The sequence below is a fragment of the Strongylocentrotus purpuratus genome, unplaced genomic scaffold, assembly GCF_000002235.5.
Source record: "Strongylocentrotus purpuratus isolate Spur 01 unplaced genomic scaffold, Spur_5.0 spur5_scaffold_12, whole genome shotgun sequence".
NCBI lineage: Eukaryota > Metazoa > Echinodermata > Echinoidea > Camarodonta > Strongylocentrotidae > Strongylocentrotus > Strongylocentrotus purpuratus.
In genome coordinates this window covers 3,592,355-3,610,275 of record NW_022145597.1, presented here as the reverse complement: position 1 = coordinate 3,610,275, position 17,921 = coordinate 3,592,355, and the positions used below count along the sequence as shown (strand labels likewise).

Genomic DNA, 17,921 nt, shown 5'->3' with positions numbered 1-17,921 from the left:
CCGCCGTTCCGCGGGCCCTGACATGTAGGCATGTCAAAAAGCATTTTCTTGCCTGGCTGTAAATTTAGGAATTTGTCATTTTCCAACAATTCGCATACAAAAGTACAATTTACTTAAAAGTGATGAAAAATCTCGGAAAATTATGTCATTTCAGCATTATTTGTAAACCACCGTTATGGAGTTAGAAATAAACCACGTTTGAATTTTATTTCCCCAAAGCCCCCCCCCCCCCCACTCCCCTATCAGTACGCCAGTGCCCCCCCCCCCCCGATTTACACCTTGTTGACGAGAAAATTACAACTGATATCCCTTACCTTTCTTCATTCTCTTTTTGCTCTTTCCCTTTCTCTCCTCTTTCCCTTTCCCTTCCCTTCTCTCTCTTTTAGGTTTGCCTGGGGGGGGGGGGGGGCAAGGTCATTTGGCCCCACTCCGCTCCACACATTGTTGACTGCTCCCCTTCTTTTGTCCCTTTTCTTTTCTTCTTCCTCTTTTTGTTCCCTTTTAGCTCTCCTCTTTTCCTTTTCCTTCCTTCTCTTTTTTTTAACGCGGGGACGAGGGGGGGGGGGGGGGGGGGGGGAGGCAAGGGCCTTTTGCCTCCACCCCCCCCCCGATCGGGAAAATTGCAACTGATATCCCCCTTCTTTCTTTTCTTCTTCCTCTTTTTTCCTTCCCTTTATCTAATTTTTACTTTTTTTCTTTCCCTTTCCTTCCTTCTCTTTTATTTTTTGATTGGGGAAGGGGGCAGCAGCCTGGGAGGCAATTCCTTTTGCCCCCCCCCCCGATCTCCTTCTTCCCTCTTTTCTTTTCTCTTCCTCTTTTTTTTTCTCTTTTTCTCCTCTTTCCCTTTCCCTTCTTTTCCTTTTCTTTCTCTCCTTTTCTTCGGGGGGGGGGGGGGGGGGGTGCAAGGCCCACTCGCCCCCCTGGATCCGCGCCTCTCTACATGTACTAAATGTACATTTTGTCTATTATGTAAAAATCAGACTAATTAAACGAACGTGCTCGCTAAATTCAATTCGACAACTAATGATCATTATTTTCTTACAAAAAGACATTTTTAGACCTTTTGGTTTTGAGGGAAGTTCTAAATAATTATTATCATTCAAATTACGTTGGAATTTAACCTCGTCATTATTTTTGGCCTGCACATAGGACATAATACCGTTTTAACTTCAATAAACTGTATTGTAATTGGATGGTGAAAAATTAATATTCCAGTTTAGCTATAGTTAATGTACATGGCGCTATAGGGTGGTGAAAAGTTAGCGTAGGGTGGTGAAGAATAAATATTCCACTTTATCCATAGACAATGTACATGACGCTAGGGTGGTGAAGAGTTAATATTACCATTTATCCATAGACAATGTACATGACGGTAGGGTGGTGAAAAGTTAATATTCCACTTTATCCATCGACAATGTACATGGCGCTATAGGGTGGTGAAAAGTTAGCGTAAGGTGGTGAAGAGTTAATATTACCATTTATCCATAGACAATGTACATGGCGCTAGGGTGGTGAAAAGTTAGCGTATAGGGTGGTGAAGAGTTAATATTCCAGCTTATCCATAGACAATATACATGGCGCTAGGGTGGTGAAAAGTTAGCGTAGGGTGGTGAAGAGTTAATATTACCATTTATCCATAGACAATGTACATGACGGTAGGGTGGTGAAAAGTTAGCGTAGGGTGGTGAAGAGTTAATATTCCAGCTTATCCATAGACAATGTACATGACGGAAGGGTGGTGAAAAGTAAGCGTAGGGTGGTGAAGAGTTAATATTACCATTTATCCATAGACAATGTACATGACGGAAGGGTGGTGAAAAGTAAGCGTAGGGTGGTGAAGAGTTAATATTCCACTTTATCCATAATTGACAATGTACATGACGCTAGGGTGGTGAAAAGTTAGCGTAGGGTGGTGAAGAGTTAATATTCCAGCTTATCCATAGACAATGCACATGACGGTAGGGTGGTTGGTGAATAGTTTATGTGATTTGGTATTTAAAGAGTCAATGCCCCCTTTCGCAGAGAAAAGGCATATATATGCATGACATGCTTATAATTGTGGTGCGGGGATATCTTTGCAATTCGAAAGAAGATAATAACGTTTTAATTTCTAACATAAATGAGGTGAGGTCTTAGTATAATTCTTTGATTTGCCCTAAGTACTGCGCTTTACCCCCCCCCCCCCCCTCCATCATCTACTCTCATTATATCCGACCACCATGCCTATTTTAATTGGTAGCCAGCCATCGTTGCACTGATCATGCCTGGATACAATACACAAAGAATATATTGCGTGTGTGTAGTATAGCGGTTGTACGTGTGGGTACAATGCGATCCTTACACTTATCAAATTGGCAATTTTTACACATTGGATGGGCTACCTTCATCTCTGATTAGGTGTGTGAAGAAAAGCTTCACCCGTATACCACAGTGCTTTTGGTTCTGCGTACGCGTACGGGTCCGTCTCTGATCTCGTGATTTAGACTATGCCAATCCCCGTGTAAACTGCGGGTGCTTATTCAGACTTCACTCAACCAATCAAGATGGCGACTTTTAGCTCTTTGTATGCATTTCTTTTTGTGACATGTTTCTCATCTTTTTGCACTTACGGTAAGTTTTAAATGAATTATTGTTCGTGTATCTTAATTCAATGTTCTCTTTCAGTCTTGAAATATCGATGATTTCACGATATTTCACCATTTTCTCCCCTGTTTGCCGTTCATATCTGGTTCATATCATCCGCTCGATCGGGCGACTAGATCTAGTCTAGCTCTCCCTCGGCTCTGCAGAGCTCGGGCGCAGGGCGGCACTGCTCGGCCGTGGGGCTGGTGCCACAGGCACACTTTAGCCAAACCTAAGTCAAGGATTAAAGCCAATGGTAATCTTAGGAAATATTTTATTGACATGACCTAGGCTTGAATGGCATGTACTATACCCCTGTATGAAGAGTGATGTAAAAGTTGTGAACAAAACTGCGCTCGTAATCGCCCCTTCCGCTTCCGCTTCGTTTTCGGCCTTCCCGCACCAATCATCAATGTCAATGAACAGGTAGGGCACTGATCCGAGAATAAGGATCGTCCGCTTAAACAACGAGCGGCTTTGTAAACGCAAACAGAAATGTCCTCGAAAAATAAGGATCGTCCGCATTTGGCGATGTAAAAAACAGATTCCGGGATGATTTTCTTGATGCATTTCACATTGACTTTTTTATGCTTCCGTTACGAAGTTGCCGGAGGTGCAGTGCAGATGTGTGTACAAAACTACAATGTCTGATAAGAGGTACAGTTAACTGAGTGCGAGAGACACAGAGACTTTAATGTTATGAGCGATAAATCCTTGGGAAGACGGACAACCCTCAAAGTAGATGGTGAACTAGGGGTATTCTATTACGGAGAATTCGTTTTTGTCATTGCTAGCGCGGGGATCGGCAACCCTACACCCGCACACTCCAGCAAAGCATAGAGAGTCGAGCACTGCATGTACATGTATTTGTGAGGCACAGAATCGACTTTTTGAACTTAACCTGTAAAATGCTCGACAAATGCAACATAACATGGACTATAAAATCATTAGGTTGATTCATGAACCATTATTGTACATGATTCTGTCAGTAAAGTGGAAAGAAATGTCAAAAACCTTACTTTTAAAGCACCATTTCTCTCCCTGTTCCCGAGTTTTTGCACATTTGTGAGCTCATCCATAACAGTGCGGTCGCATCATGCATTTTTTGTATGGCGCACCATTCCCCCAATAATTCTGATAAACACTGTTTATCGAGCGATAAACTATTTTTATTGACTGATAAACTGTGTTTATTGGGAAAAACCATTTTTCACTACACATGGACACACACACCACGTACATGTACACAAAATCATTTGAAATTGTGTATTTAATCAAACAGATTTAGGGCAAACTACAATGTGTATGTAGTTACCGTTCATATTCAAAAGTAAAACATTTTTGACATATAAGGTACATCATATATTATATATTATCAGGGCACTGAAAAACATTGATGTGTAGTACATGTTTATCATTCTATGGGACATAGATTATTACATTATTCAATATGAAACTAAGTATTCTTTTGGTTTTGTGTCATTTCCTACACATATGACAAGCTTCCAGCTCCCATCAAAGACCAATTTAAAAAAAAGTACAGATGCAAGTTGTTATTTTTTGTTAATGGTTTTTCTTCGTAATTCATAACAAATCTTTCGATTACTTATCGTACAGTATTATCTTCTTCCTAATTACCACAGTTCATATAAAAAGTGTGAAAATATTGTTATAGTTTCAGAGCATTTTACAATAGATTTCATTTTGACCATACTGGCAAAATTCATTGAAATAATGAAATTAGTTGAAGCATCTTGTAATAAAGGAGGGACGTACATGAGTCATGTATGTATACACTGTGCAGTGACTTTAGTTTAAGGAATAGATATTAACTGTTTTCCATACCTTAAATCTCTGTGTATAAGACGACCTGTGTATAAGATGCAGCCCTATTTTTTGGGCCGGAAAAAAAAAAGAAGAAAAAAAAAGAAGATATTTTTGTTGCCGACTCTGTAGGCAGCAAGCCAGGTCCGTGTTAAAAAACCCACGCGGGGGCAGGACCTTTGTTTTACTGCGAGGTGCAGTTGAAAGCGCTGATTTGTGCTTGTGAACTTGTCACAAATAATAGTAACAATGTCGTTTTTAAAACTAAAGATGACAGAAAAATTTAAGTCCAAACAGAAATCCGGCCATACAGGTAGTGTTGTTCTAGTTTCTGAGTGGTGAGTCAACACACCTTGTATGACTGAGCTGGGAGACATTGCCAGGCACACTGCCAGGTGGAGGGGCATAAATTGACAATTAAAAAATAAAAAGCTCTTGTACCTGTGTATAAGACGCACCCCAGACTTTCAATTTTTTTCTGCGGGAAAAAGAGATTTACGGTAGATAGATTTCCCTTTAACAATGATTCCACTTCCTACAGGTACATGTGTATGAGCATTGGAGCGTCAGTCAGTGATAGAGTCAATGTGAAACTAGCACTACTTCCTGTATTATTCATTCAACAGTAGCGGTCTGTGTGCATCTAATAATATGTGTATTAATAAGAGGTACATTGTACTGGTGGCATTGGTCTTTGATAGGAGCTGGAAGCTTGTCATATGTGTAGGAAATGACATCAACCAAAAGAATACTTAGTTTCATATTGAATAATGTAATAATCTATGTCCCACAGAACATGTACCGGTACTACAAATCATGTTTTTCAGTGCCCTGATATGTGTAGTTTTACAATACTGGGTAATGAAAGTGTGACATGAATGCTTAAAAATGAAACCCTCTAAAATATGCCTAAATATGGTTCATTCTTAGAGAATGTTATTAATTGTATATTTGCTGTGAAGTGAGACAAAATTACAAACTTGAATAGTCGCTAACTCTGTTATAAAAAATATGAATGACACATGCACTTCTATGGGCAGTTTAACTCAAAAAGCTTTCTCTAAGAATGAACCATATTTAGACATATTTCAGAGGGTTTCATTTTTAAGCATTCATGTCACACTTTCATTACCCAGTATTGTAAAAGTACACATATAATATATGATGTACCTTTTATGTCAAAAATGTTTTACTATTGAATATACATGAACAGTAACTACATAATTTGCCCTAAAACTGTTTAATTAAATACACAATTTCAAATACTTTTGTGTAAATGTGTGTTCATGTGTACACATTACTTATTCTATATCGTTTGATCTTGTCCTGAAAAAAGAAGTAGAAATCTTTACAAATTTAAGTGTGTTTTTCTTATTTCCTAAATTTGTCCATGGCAGTTTATAGAGATTTGTACAAATCACTCTCATGCATCTAGCCATTTTACTTCTAACATTTTTTCCTCTATATTCCTGTTCTTTCTTTACAGTGCTAGGTGAAGGGAGGTTTATGCTAGCCCATGTACCTGATTACATCAACGTCCATCCTGATGCAGGCCCAATCAATGCCAATGAAATACCAGATTTATTCCCTTTAGCTTTAGGATTTTCAAGTTCAAAGGTGAGACAAATCTAGTCTGTATATTTATTTGTTTATTTATTTATTTATTTATTTATTCATTTATTTATTTATTATTATTATTATTATTATTATTATTATTATTATTATTATTATTATTTTTTTTTTTTTTTGGGGGGGGGGTTAAATGAATTTATTGATAAATATATATGCTTTCAAACAAATCAAACAATCATACACAATCAATTGAATTAACATCATAGCATCCTTACATTTTTCAAATAAAACATGTTTCATTTTCTTGAATAACATTTTTTAAAAAAATGCATAGCTTTTTAGTTTTACAATACTATTTGATCTTTAATCCGTTATGGATTAATCTTTTGAAAATACAAAGAATAGAGATTTCATGAAACATACATTTTCTGCTAGCATAAATGTTAGATAAACTGCATATTTTGCGTATGTATATTGAGTATTGAAGTGCCAACGTCATATTCGCCCGTCGTCCAGGTTACTGGTTGTTAACAATAGAGCCTGTCCATACGGTTCAACGCAAAATTATTCAAGCAACGGGCTAGAGCAGGGCAAATTCGGTGTTTGGAGTTGGTGTAATACTCGTCAACGGGCATATAACGGGCATATAACGTATATCTACAATGTGCAAATTGGCAATTGAATCCAATGACTGGGCTAGAGATAATTACAATGGAAAGCACTTTAAGTGTATATTATTAAATCCTATAAAAAACATGAATATTGTTATTATTATTATTATTATTATTATTCTTATTATTAATATAATGCTTTTGTCTCTGCCCTCTTGTTGTCAGCCTGTATCATGGCATGGTATGTCAAGTGGGAGTATCTTCAAAAGACCCAAAGCTGGTGTTCTAATCACAATAGAAGAGATTATTATTATTATTATTATTATTATTATTATTGCAATAATGCTTTTTTCCCTGCCCTCTTGTTGTCAGCCTGTATCATGGCATGGTATGTCAAGTGGGAGTATCTTCAGAAGACCCAAGGCTGGTGTTCTAATCACAATAGAAGAGATTCAAGGAACAGATGCTCTCAAGCCTTCAGCTCTTCACTCAGTTCCTATTAACCAGGTATGCTACTCAATATAATTATATTCAGTGAAAAAAATACACGGGGGCTCAGGGCGAAATAGCCCCCGAAATGCCCAAAAGAGCCCCGAAAATCAGAAAAGAGCCCCTTTAAATTTGCATAGAGTTCAATGTAAAACAAATTTTAGAATGTTATTTTCATGCCGGCAAGGTCGAAAAGTAGCCCCCGAAAAATAAATATTAATTTTTTCCCTGATTATATTAAAGTTACCAATCACCAAATTTGACCCAAACATGATTTGCTTACCGTAATTAACGGTGTATAAACCGCACCTTTTTGCCGCCGAAAAAAATCCAAAGTCGAGGGTGCGGTTTCGATTTTTGCCCCTCCACCTGGCGCTATGCCTGGCAATGTCTCCCAGCTCAGTAATCGGTGTGTTGACTCACCACTCGGACACTAGAAAAACACTCAAATTTGTCTGTGATCTCAATATGTAGTTTATAATAATAATTCCTCCAATTTTTCTTCTATTACATGGTGTACCACAAGGTTCTATCCTAGGTCCTCTACTGTTTTTAATTTAATTAATGATCTTACACATTCAGCTGCACCTCGTAGTTAAATGAAAGGCCTTCCCGCGTTGGTTTTTTAACACGGACCAGGCTTGCTGCCGAAAGAGTCGGCAAAAAAAAGTTTTTTTTTTTTTTTTTTTTTTTTTTTTTTTTAAGGGCGAAAAAGAGGGGTGCAGTTAATACACGAGGGCGGTTTATACAACGTTAATTACGGTATGATGTAAAGGGGCTCCTTGTTGCTATACTGTATTCAAACTATGGGCCTCATGTACAATCCCAGTGAAGTGTAAAATGTCATGTTCAATAGACTACTTAATGCACACGTATGCACTTGAATAGAAGAGGGCTTGCATATAACCAGATTCCTATTCCTGATGTGTTAGGTTGGCAAGTATGATAACAGGGTCTGTATGTATTGGTCACTTGTCCAATTTTGACATAATAGGGGTCGGGAGATAACATTTTGTGGCCCATGTACACCAGATGCCTGTTAGTGATGAGCCATGATGCATTTTTTTAATTAAAAAAAAAAATTAGATTGAGCAGTAATTTGAATATTCTTTTATCTTTTTTCATCCTCAGGTCAAACGTGGTAGTCTAAATCTGGACTCTATGAAGGACACTATTAGGAACATGTATGGAAAAGGCAAACCAGTCTCGGTAGAACTTGCTGCTGGTGTAGAGGTAAGTTAAGTTACATTGACATTTTATTACTTGATGTAATCATCACATATGATTCAGGATGGCATTCATTTTAATAAAAGCCTAAACCCTTTAATGTTCCTATTTGACACAGTTATCTGCTGGCAAAATCACACAGCGTTGAACATATTGAAGGATATTGCATCCCACATTTCTGTGCCGCATAAGACACAAATGAAATTGAAATACACTGTATTAAAGTGAGTGCGCTATGGGGACATTGTTGCCTGCAGGTACTTTTTCTCAGCCCTTTTGCCATATAAGAAGCAATTTACTGAATCATGTATGAACAAATTTTAGGAGTATTTGGTAAGCCCTCATGCCCCACTCTCTGGAATGCACTTTTTTTTTTTTTTTTTTTTTTTTGGGGGGGGGGGGGGGGGAGGGTCAGATTTCTCTCAATTAACATAAGAAAAAAGGGACCATGGGGGATCAACGGGTACCTCTTAGGCATTGTTGGCTATATAGAGGGCGCAAGTAGCTACAAGTAGTGCAGTCCTGCTTTAAAGAAAAGTTTACATTTAGCATTTATAATGTTTTAGATGTAAAAATCTGAATTCCCCATGTTTCCCTTCGCTTTAAGACTCCTACAGTGTGTACCCTTACACTGTGGATTTTATGTAAATAATCTTAAGGAGGCTTCTATGTCAAGTTGAACAAGATCATAATTTACTCCAATAGCATTGTTTCTCTTACCATTATTCAGGACACCATTTTTCAGGCACCTTTTTAATCCAGGCTTTTTCAGACCTCATATTAAAAATAATGTTTGGGGATCTGATGTTTTGGTCTTTTTTAAGGCTAATAATCTAAAACAAAGTGTATTATTTCTAGAATTATAGATAGCCTTGAGATTGACTAAAATGCACCTTTCAATTCACCTTTCACCTTGCAGTTTGTTCAGTCACCAGACGAGTTCCCAAAGCTGTTTGAGGGGCTTCCCCCTCTTAGGCTAGACAGGATGATGCCCCTGCTGAAAGGTAGCACATCAGTGACCCTTGAACTCTCACCTATGATCCTTAACCTGACCCACCAGTCAGATGTTAACTTCTTCAGCGAGCTTCAGATCATGAAGGAGGTTCTACTGAAGGTACAGCTAACAACAAAAAAGTTTATCATAGCATGTTTGTGTGGTTCTCATTCTTGCACTTCTTATGCCCTTAAGGCACATAAAAGTAACAAAGTGAGAGCAGATGATGTACATACGAAGTCTGAATCAAATAAAATATGGCAGCTGATTAAATATGCATACTATTTATCATTAACTCTAGAAATGATACTTATGAAATTTGCTCAATGCTTATAAATGCCCGCACATTTACTTTCATTTAATCTTTATTGATCCATGGTAATACTTGGAAATACTGTTTCCTTACATTTATTCCTGAATCACTTTGATGAACTGACTCTACTCCACACTCACTCCAATATGACTGATTTAATTTGGTCATGGGGGGGGGGTAATGTAAATTTTTTGAGTATGTGGTGTGAGTATTAGTTTTATTTTTATGCCTCTGCTACAAAGTAGCCGGAGGCATTATGTTTTCTGGTTGTCCGTCCGTCCGTCCCGTTCTCGTGATCGCGTTATCTCAAGAACCGATTGATGGATTACCGCCAAACTTGAATCATGCATGTATCTTGCAGAGCCAATGAACTGATTAGATTTTGGGGTCACGAGGTCAAAGGTCAAAGGTCACAGGGCTCATTATGTATGCAAAATAGCTCGTTATCGCGTTATCTCTATAACTGATTGATGGATTCCTGCCAAACTTGAATCATGCATGTATCTTGCAGAGCCAATGAACTGATTAGATTTTGGGTTCATGAGGTCAAAGGTCACAGGGCTCATTATGTATGCACAAATAGCTTGTGATCACATTATCATGAGAACCAAAAGACAGATTACTATCAAACTCAAGACATGTACATGTATCTTGCAGAGCCAATGAACTGATTAGATTTTAGGATTTAAGGATGCCTATAAATAGCTTGTGAATGCATTATTAAAGACGACAGATGGATTACAATCAAACTTGAATTTTTAAAGTTGCTTCCGTTTTGGTTTGTAAAATTGCTCTATGGCGGAGGCATCATTTTCGACTGCGCGCAGTCAGTTCCATCTAGTTTATTCTTGGACCTGTATGTAAAAACCGGTCAGGATCAGTCAATACTGATCCTCATCATTAAATCCATCACAAATCTTTATCTTCCATTCCTCGGCCATTCTCACCCTCTTTAATAGCTGAAGGAGAACCGAGCTGTTGTGGAGGATAACATACCAGACATCTATTCATTTGAGCTGTCAGGCTTCAGGGTTCTACAGACCGAGTATGGAGTAGACTCAGCTCAAGTCACTGATGCTATGAATGTTCTAGCTGACTTCATCCAACAGGTAGGAGTGTTCACATAGCACAGATCTCAGTTGGTTTTGTCAATTTGTTGGTTGCTTGTTTATTTGTTTGTTTGTTTGTGAGTGATGACAGGCTGTCTAGCTGTATGATGAGGCGTATTAGGGCAATTATCTTAGAGTTTAGAGGTTCCCAGATTAACGGAAAATGTGTATACCAGTGCCATTTTGCAAGGAATTAATCCTCAGTACATACATCTTTGGGTTTTCTTTGTCTGTGTGTTTGTTTGCTTGTTTGTTTGTTTATTTGTGTTTTAGAACATATTTTGATGCTCTGCAAGGAGTCCTTTTGAAATGTGAAATGCAGGTAAACTTGTCTATTCCACTCGGGTAAAAAACAATTGAAGTAGTCTTGAAAGACAGGTGGTCTTTATGTTCAGGATTTCAATAAGAAAGTCTCTTCAAGGAAAATGAAGAAAAAAAGTAGTATTAATGGACAGATGGCCTTTATAGGTCCGCGGTTCGAGTCCCGCCGCCGCTGTTCTAATGTCCTTTGGCAAGACATTAATCTACATTTGCCACACTCGACCCAGTTGAAGTAAATGGGTACATGCTAGTAGGATTATTCCTTGAAATGCACTGATAACAGCTGCCGGAGCTACAGCTAGGGCAATAATTTCCTAAAAATCTAAACAGCTTTTGGAAGCGCATGAGGACATTATAATGTGATATGCGCTATACAAGAACAGAATATTATTATTATTATTATTATTATTATAGGTGGTAGATAATTGGGTACATTTAAGCAGACCATAAATCACATTATACAACACCTACGTGGATCCTTGTCATTTGATTGGAGGATTGTTGGTCACATGATATTCAATAGATGTTATATTGCACGGTCGTGCATTTTTGGTTATATGCACCGTGCATATAATTATATGCAGACTGCGTACCTCTCAGCCTTGCGCGCGCGTATCCCTGCGTGTATCTGACGCGAAGGCAATCTGAATGTAACCGAGAAGGCTTGACTCTAATGTTAATGCTAATGTTAATCTTTCAACTCATGAAAATATTCGCACTATTGAACTCATAACCATTCATTATTTGTATATTAGACAATAACCCTACATGTATGTATATCTTCTTCTGCACAGTGGGGACGTGATATGGTAGAGCTGTATGGTGAGGATCTGTTTATGGGCGTGGCCACCGTTCCCATGGAAGCGTTCATGCACAGACAGGGACGCTCCCTCATGCAGGTAAGTACCCTTCAGCATTTTATTAAAGCCTGTCTGTACTAGTTTAGCCAAAAGGGATTAGACCTCCCTGCAAGGTCACTGACATGTGGTTATCTCATCAAATCAGCTCTCAATTAACATAAGAAAAAAGGGATCATGGGGGACCAACGGTCACCGATAAGACATTTTTCGCTATTTAGAGGGCGGAAGTAGCTATAAGTAGTGCAGTGGGGCTTAAAGGGTAGGGGTTCATGAATGGCGTGTGAGTGACAGGGGCTGGTCACACTTGCTGCGAGGTTAATTCTTACATGAAATAAAATCTTAACTTTATTCCTTGACCAAATTCTACAGGGTGTTCTTTACCCTAGTGCTGGTCCAATATCTATCCTTAGACCCTTTTGCAACCCTTACCCAAAACTTATGATGGGCAAATGTTGCTGGAGCATATGTTTGATTGATAAGGGAAAAAACATATCAAATAAAACATATCTTTTATCTATAAAAGACTAGATGTGTTCTTGACAGGCGGATACTAGTTACTCATGTATGCACAAAATATGACCAGGTGGAGCAATGTTTGTAAAGGGAAATGAAAGCTCTCAACGGAGCAGCCCTATCACTTACTTGAAAGTAGTGCTCATTCTCAAACACATAGGCCCCGAATTCACAAAGGAGGTTTAAATGTTCATTTACATAACACATGGTCTAAAATTAGCGCAAAATAAGCGTGACACAGTCAGAGGTCCAATATTAGACGCGCGCAAGGCAAGGTACGCTTATTTTGCGCTACTTTTTAAACCATGGGTTCTGTGAATGAGGGTTTAAATCATGGGTTAAGTTAAACCTCCTTTGTGAATTCGGGCCATAGAGTGGGGTCTGTTTAATATCAGGCTGTTATGAAAGTAGTATTGAATTCCAGTGCTCAGTCAAATACTTAATCAAAAGTTGAGTTTGATAAAACTTGTGGAAAAAGTCGGTGATCACAGCCCCAACAGACTTATTTAAGCATGTATTTGACTGTTTTATTCTCATTAAGACTCAACACTTATCAAGCTTTTTCATTCAGTCATGTACATGTATTTTGATTGAGTACAGATTTTCTATTATATTTTTTTCCTTCATCATTCATCTTATTTGATTTTGAATTTCTTTCACCATCAGATCTCATCATTTGAGTGTATTCTCTTAACTAATTATTATTATTTATTTTGGGGTTTGTGTTGTTGGTCAGATTGCAGTTCATTGTGCCATTTTGATCAATGATGACCATTTTTCACTCTTATTATATTTCTTATTGTACATTAGATCTTGTGTGTTTGTATTATTTATCTTTTTGTTTGTTTCCATAACATGCACTTTCATCCATTCATTTTCGCAGGCTAAGTATTGAATCAAGTTTCGACTCTGCTTTCATTCAAGCTGCAAATGTAATCTTTATTTCCCTTTTTCAATCCATAATTTACATTTACATGTACACCTTTTCCATATTCTATGTACATGTAACAGCACTCGCACAGCACACATGTAGATCATACATGTATCTTGTTTATTACCAAAACATACCATACGTATTAACTGAACCCTACTTTTATATTTATTTGCCTTCATTTAAGGATAAAGTTGAGTTCTGGTCATGCAATTGCATTAATTGTGAAAGAAAAGGCGTGGAATCGATCAGAAAAGTTTGATCATCTAGCATATAAGTATTGGTGTGTACTGCAAGGTTCTGGAATCATCAAATTGATAAGAAATTTGGCCCAGTCTCTGTAAAGTTACAAGCACTGTACACAGAAAGATGTATATGGGACTACACGAACATGTGGCGTAAAAATCCTACCCTGGATTTTTACGATGTTACATGACATATTAATAAGTAAGTATTTGAAGAGCCATGCTTTTCAGGGAACATGTCTTAACTGATGTTCTTCCACACTTGCATAATAGCATGATAGCGCTCACAAATTATTTTTCACCTCTTCTCAGAACTCAACCTTCTCTTTAACCATGTCATTTCATCTTGACTCAAGTCATAATTCTTCATGCAACACCATTTAGTGACAAATTTAACATTTTCAAGTACATGTACTAGTAGGTATTTCTAAGGGGCAATCCAACCTTTGTAATTAGTACATTAACCATCTTTAACCATCTTGCGAGCTTGCACTGAGAGTATTCCCTCCAATTTGTAATTTATTTTATCAACCAAATTTCCCCAATAACTTTATAGTCCACAGGTAGCACAACAGCTGCGCCCACCGACGCTCCCACCACAATGGGCGATCTAGTAAGTAGAGCACACTGCACAATATACCTACTGATTTTAATCATGTTTTCAAAGAAATTACAATTGTATAAAATAATAAGGATCATGATAATAAATGTAGTGTTGTGGAGTGCTCAAGGCGCATGTAGAAATAATTAAGAATAAAACAACGTTTTTACATTATTTTTAAAAGAATCAGAGATTATACACTTTTTTATGTCTTCAGGAAGGCTATTCCATAAGGTAGGACATGCATGAGCAATAGCATGTTTCCCCCAAAGTTTTTGCAACTTTAGGAAACACAAGTGCACCGGAAGTGGAAGAGCATAAAGATCTCACGGCGATGACATTTTGGATTAAAGAAATACTGTATTGGGGAGCAGAATCGTGAATGCAGGGACTTGCTGGCTAATTCACCTTCAAGAATTGTATACCTTTATGTTTTATGAGTGCAAATGAATTTCAACTTGAAATTAAACTTGATGTTCCTTATCTTCTATATGACAGATGTCATTTGAAGTGGCTGATCTGCATTACATGAGGCTCATTCTCTCAATCTCTAGTTTCTCTACAAATAGGTTCTGTTGCCAGACCCACCCCCACATATGAAGGCAGCATGAAGACTCGATTGAACAAGATTCAACTCTGTCTGTATTCATTCTATTCTATGTGACTCATTTTTTACAGCCTCAGATCTGCATTGTTTGGGACGTCTAATTTTCTTGACAAGTGCTGCTAGATCCACCCCTGTACATGTGGATAATGTCACACCTTCAACAATATTAATTTGAAATTTATTTTTATGTTCATTCTCTTGTTATTTCTTCCCATAATACTGCCAAACCAACTTCTTTAACCAGTCAATGTCATTGTATCAAGAACATCAATATTTCAAGTTCAACTGTGTTTATTCTCTGTAACAGACATCACTTGCAGCATCTGGGACCCATTTCACAAAGCCTTTTTTCAATGACAAATAACTAAAAATCAGTGACAAATCTGCTGATAACCAATCAGAAGCAAGAATTTCAGTAGCTTATAACAAAAACTGTCATTTGTCACTGATGACAAGTTTTGTGAAACCACTATGAACATGAGTGACAAAGAAAGCGGACAAAATATACAGTTCCTCAGGTAGACAAAGGAAAATCCCTTCACTGCTATTATGTAAAAATGTGTAGAACAGGTGTCACATGCATATTCACCTTTTTACATAATAGCAGTGAAGGGATGTTCCTTTGTCTACCTGAGGAACTGTATATTTTGTCCGCTTTCTTTGTCGGTCATGTTCATAGTGAACGCCCCCCTGGTCAGCATTATTTGACATTTGTTTGTTGTGTGTCTTGACAGACTACCGCTGCCGAGCCTACTCAAGCCCCTATAGCTAACATCACACCCTCAGCTTTGAATGTAGCACCATACTATGACGACACCTTCCCCGTCTTCTTCAATATCTTCCTCTGGATGGGAGTCATCCTGGTGGTCGCAGTGGTGGTCGTCACCAGTATGCTGGGGAACATGGACCCCGGCGATTCTATCATCTACAGGATGACCAGTCAGCGAATCAAGATTGATTGATTCAAACTCATTTGTGTCATGGATAGATTATTGAAATATATATTATCATCGAGGTAGTGTCAATTTGAATTACTGTGAAGAGTTGCTCGTGTAGTTTGTTTCGGGGTTTAAACAATAACGTGGGGTGGGATTGATGTATTTTTCATTTAGAATGCCAAAGACATCAATATATTCTTCTGATTAATAAACCTATGGATTTACGCCTATCTGATAGACTAGGAGAACAAATGAAAGATTTGATAATGCACCTTTATACTAAAGGTGCTCACCAAACATGTCAGTCGTTGGTACATTAATGAGAAAATGGGGGGGGGGGGGGGGGTGTAGGTGAGACGTACAGTGCGTGCTGTGTGCCTTCATTCAATACAGCCCAATTTTAATACATTGTGAAGTCCTCCCAAGGGAGTCGAGGAAAGTGGTCTATAAAGGTTAAGGAAGGAGGTTTTTATATATAGGGTTTAGTACATGTTTCATTGTAAAGCACTTATCATGGAAAACCAAGATGGTGGTCTATATAGATAGGTGGTCTTTCTGTACAGGTGGTTAATATTTAAAGCAGGTTTAACTGTTATAGTGGTGCAACTCTTCACAATTGAATATCAAATATATAGTAATGGGGCCCGTTGCACAAAACTCACCATAGATGGTACTACTTTGCCATCAATAGATCATGGAAATTAGTCTTCATTGTGATTGGCTGTTAAGCCCTGTAATACCATGGCAGTTGCCATTGATGGCATAATTTACCATCAATGGTAAGTTTTATACAATGGGCCATGGTAATTTTCCTCTCACTGCCTCAGGTCTACACCCACATTTCACAGGACATTAGAAGGGAAGTAACTCTGGTTGATAAGGCAGTTAGATGATAGTCATTTCATTCATTTTTTTTAAAATCAGTTAAGTTGATCAGAAAGTTTTGAATCTCTTAAACCATGTACAAGCTCCATTTATTGAGGGGAGAAGGTATCTTCAATGAACTCATGGGTTCGGTCAAGTCTTTTGGGCTTTAGGATAAATCGTGCTGAGAGGAATCCTGTCTAGGTATGGCACTTTAGTAGGGACTTTTAGATTCTGCACAACAAGAACATGGACTGTCCTTTTAAGGCACTGGCAGTGACGTCACATTGCCTTAAAAGGGCAGTCCGCGTTCTCGTCGTGTAGAATTTAAAAGTCCCTAGTCTCTTCACCCATTGCCAATGATAACCAGATCATCCTTGGCTTTTATAAAGCATGTGCAAAGTTAGAGAATTTGGTTACGTTGGCTTCAAACTAATCAAGCCAATACATACAGGTAGACAGTTGACATCTATGATAGGCATTGTTCCTCCTGCTAACAATTTGTATGGTGTTTGTCCTTTTTAATGTGCTCAACTTATGCAATGTGGTAGGTGATATTCCTTTCTTGAATTACCGCTTACCGGTATTAAGCACACTGTACTCTAATGAATGAATTCCAATGGGGCTTATACATGGTTCATAGAAAATATTAGGTGCATCATCAGTGGGACACCATTTGCAATCTTGTGAAAATTATATTATTATCATTTGTAAAGTCATGTTTTGTGTAGACATTATTAGTAACATATAGAGGTATTTTGGGATGTAACACAATGTCTGTAGATATAGATATATTTCTTTGAAAAGTGATTCATGTTTGTGAGTTTTGTTTTCGTCTCATGCCAAAATAATCTCTTCCTGCAGGCAATTTAAAAACAAATAATTTGTTGTTGTTGATGGTTTATAGTGGACATTGATTTAGTAACATCTTTATGCAAGTATGTTTGTTCTTTGTAATAACAGTTAAGCCAGTAGAATAAATACTTTCTCTCTCTCTCTTTTTTTCACAAAAAAGTATAAATTGGGTTTAAACTATGTCATTAAGTATGAATAAGGGATGATATACATTTAATTGTAAATGGGAAATTCTCTTCTGTACTACAAATGCATCTTTATACGTCTGCAGTCTCCTATTGATGGGGAATCAGTGTCATTACATGCGCAGGACATTGAGGCATTTTTGTTATCATGACAGATGACAAATCGTCAGACCTCCAGTGTTCATCTAATCTTGCTTTGATAGTACATGTATTGATGAAGTTGGATTCAGTTATCTTTAG

The 17,921-nt window shown here is 37.8% G+C and overlaps 1 protein-coding gene across 2 annotated transcripts; it reads left to right on the top strand.

Annotated features, from left to right (window-relative positions):
- Positions 1-2,477: 2,477 nt before the first annotated feature.
- Positions 2,478-17,447, top strand: LOC590551 (renin receptor). 2 transcript variants are annotated; one of them, XM_030981621.1, is made up of 9 exons: positions 2,478-2,610; positions 5,933-6,063; positions 7,002-7,136; positions 8,250-8,351; positions 9,265-9,459; positions 10,612-10,761; positions 11,877-11,981; positions 14,188-14,244; positions 15,574-17,447. In XM_030981621.1, the coding sequence occupies exons 1-9, from the start codon at positions 2,544-2,546 to the stop codon at positions 15,799-15,801; spliced, it is 1,170 nt and encodes a 389-aa protein (XP_030837481.1). In that variant the 5' UTR covers positions 2,478-2,543; the 3' UTR covers positions 15,802-17,447. The 2 variants fall into 2 exon arrangements, with proteins under 2 accessions (XP_030837481.1, XP_030837482.1); XM_030981622.1 differs by lacking the exon at positions 14,188-14,244.
- Positions 17,448-17,921: the final 474 nt, after the last annotated feature.

What these genes read in the sequence shown, in the direction of transcription:
- LOC590551 (XM_030981621.1), top strand. Translation starts at nt 2,544, where the DNA reads ATGGCGACTTTTAGCTCTTTGTATGCATTTCTTTTTGTGACATGTTTC. An exon ending in ACTCAGTTCCTATTAACCAG is followed by an intron (nt 7,137 to 8,249) that starts GTATGCTACTCA and finishes TTTCATCCTCAG; the next exon opens with GTCAAACGTGGTAGTCTAAA. An exon ending in AACTTGCTGCTGGTGTAGAG is followed by an intron (nt 8,352 to 9,264) that starts GTAAGTTAAGTT and finishes TTCACCTTGCAG; the next exon opens with TTTGTTCAGTCACCAGACGA.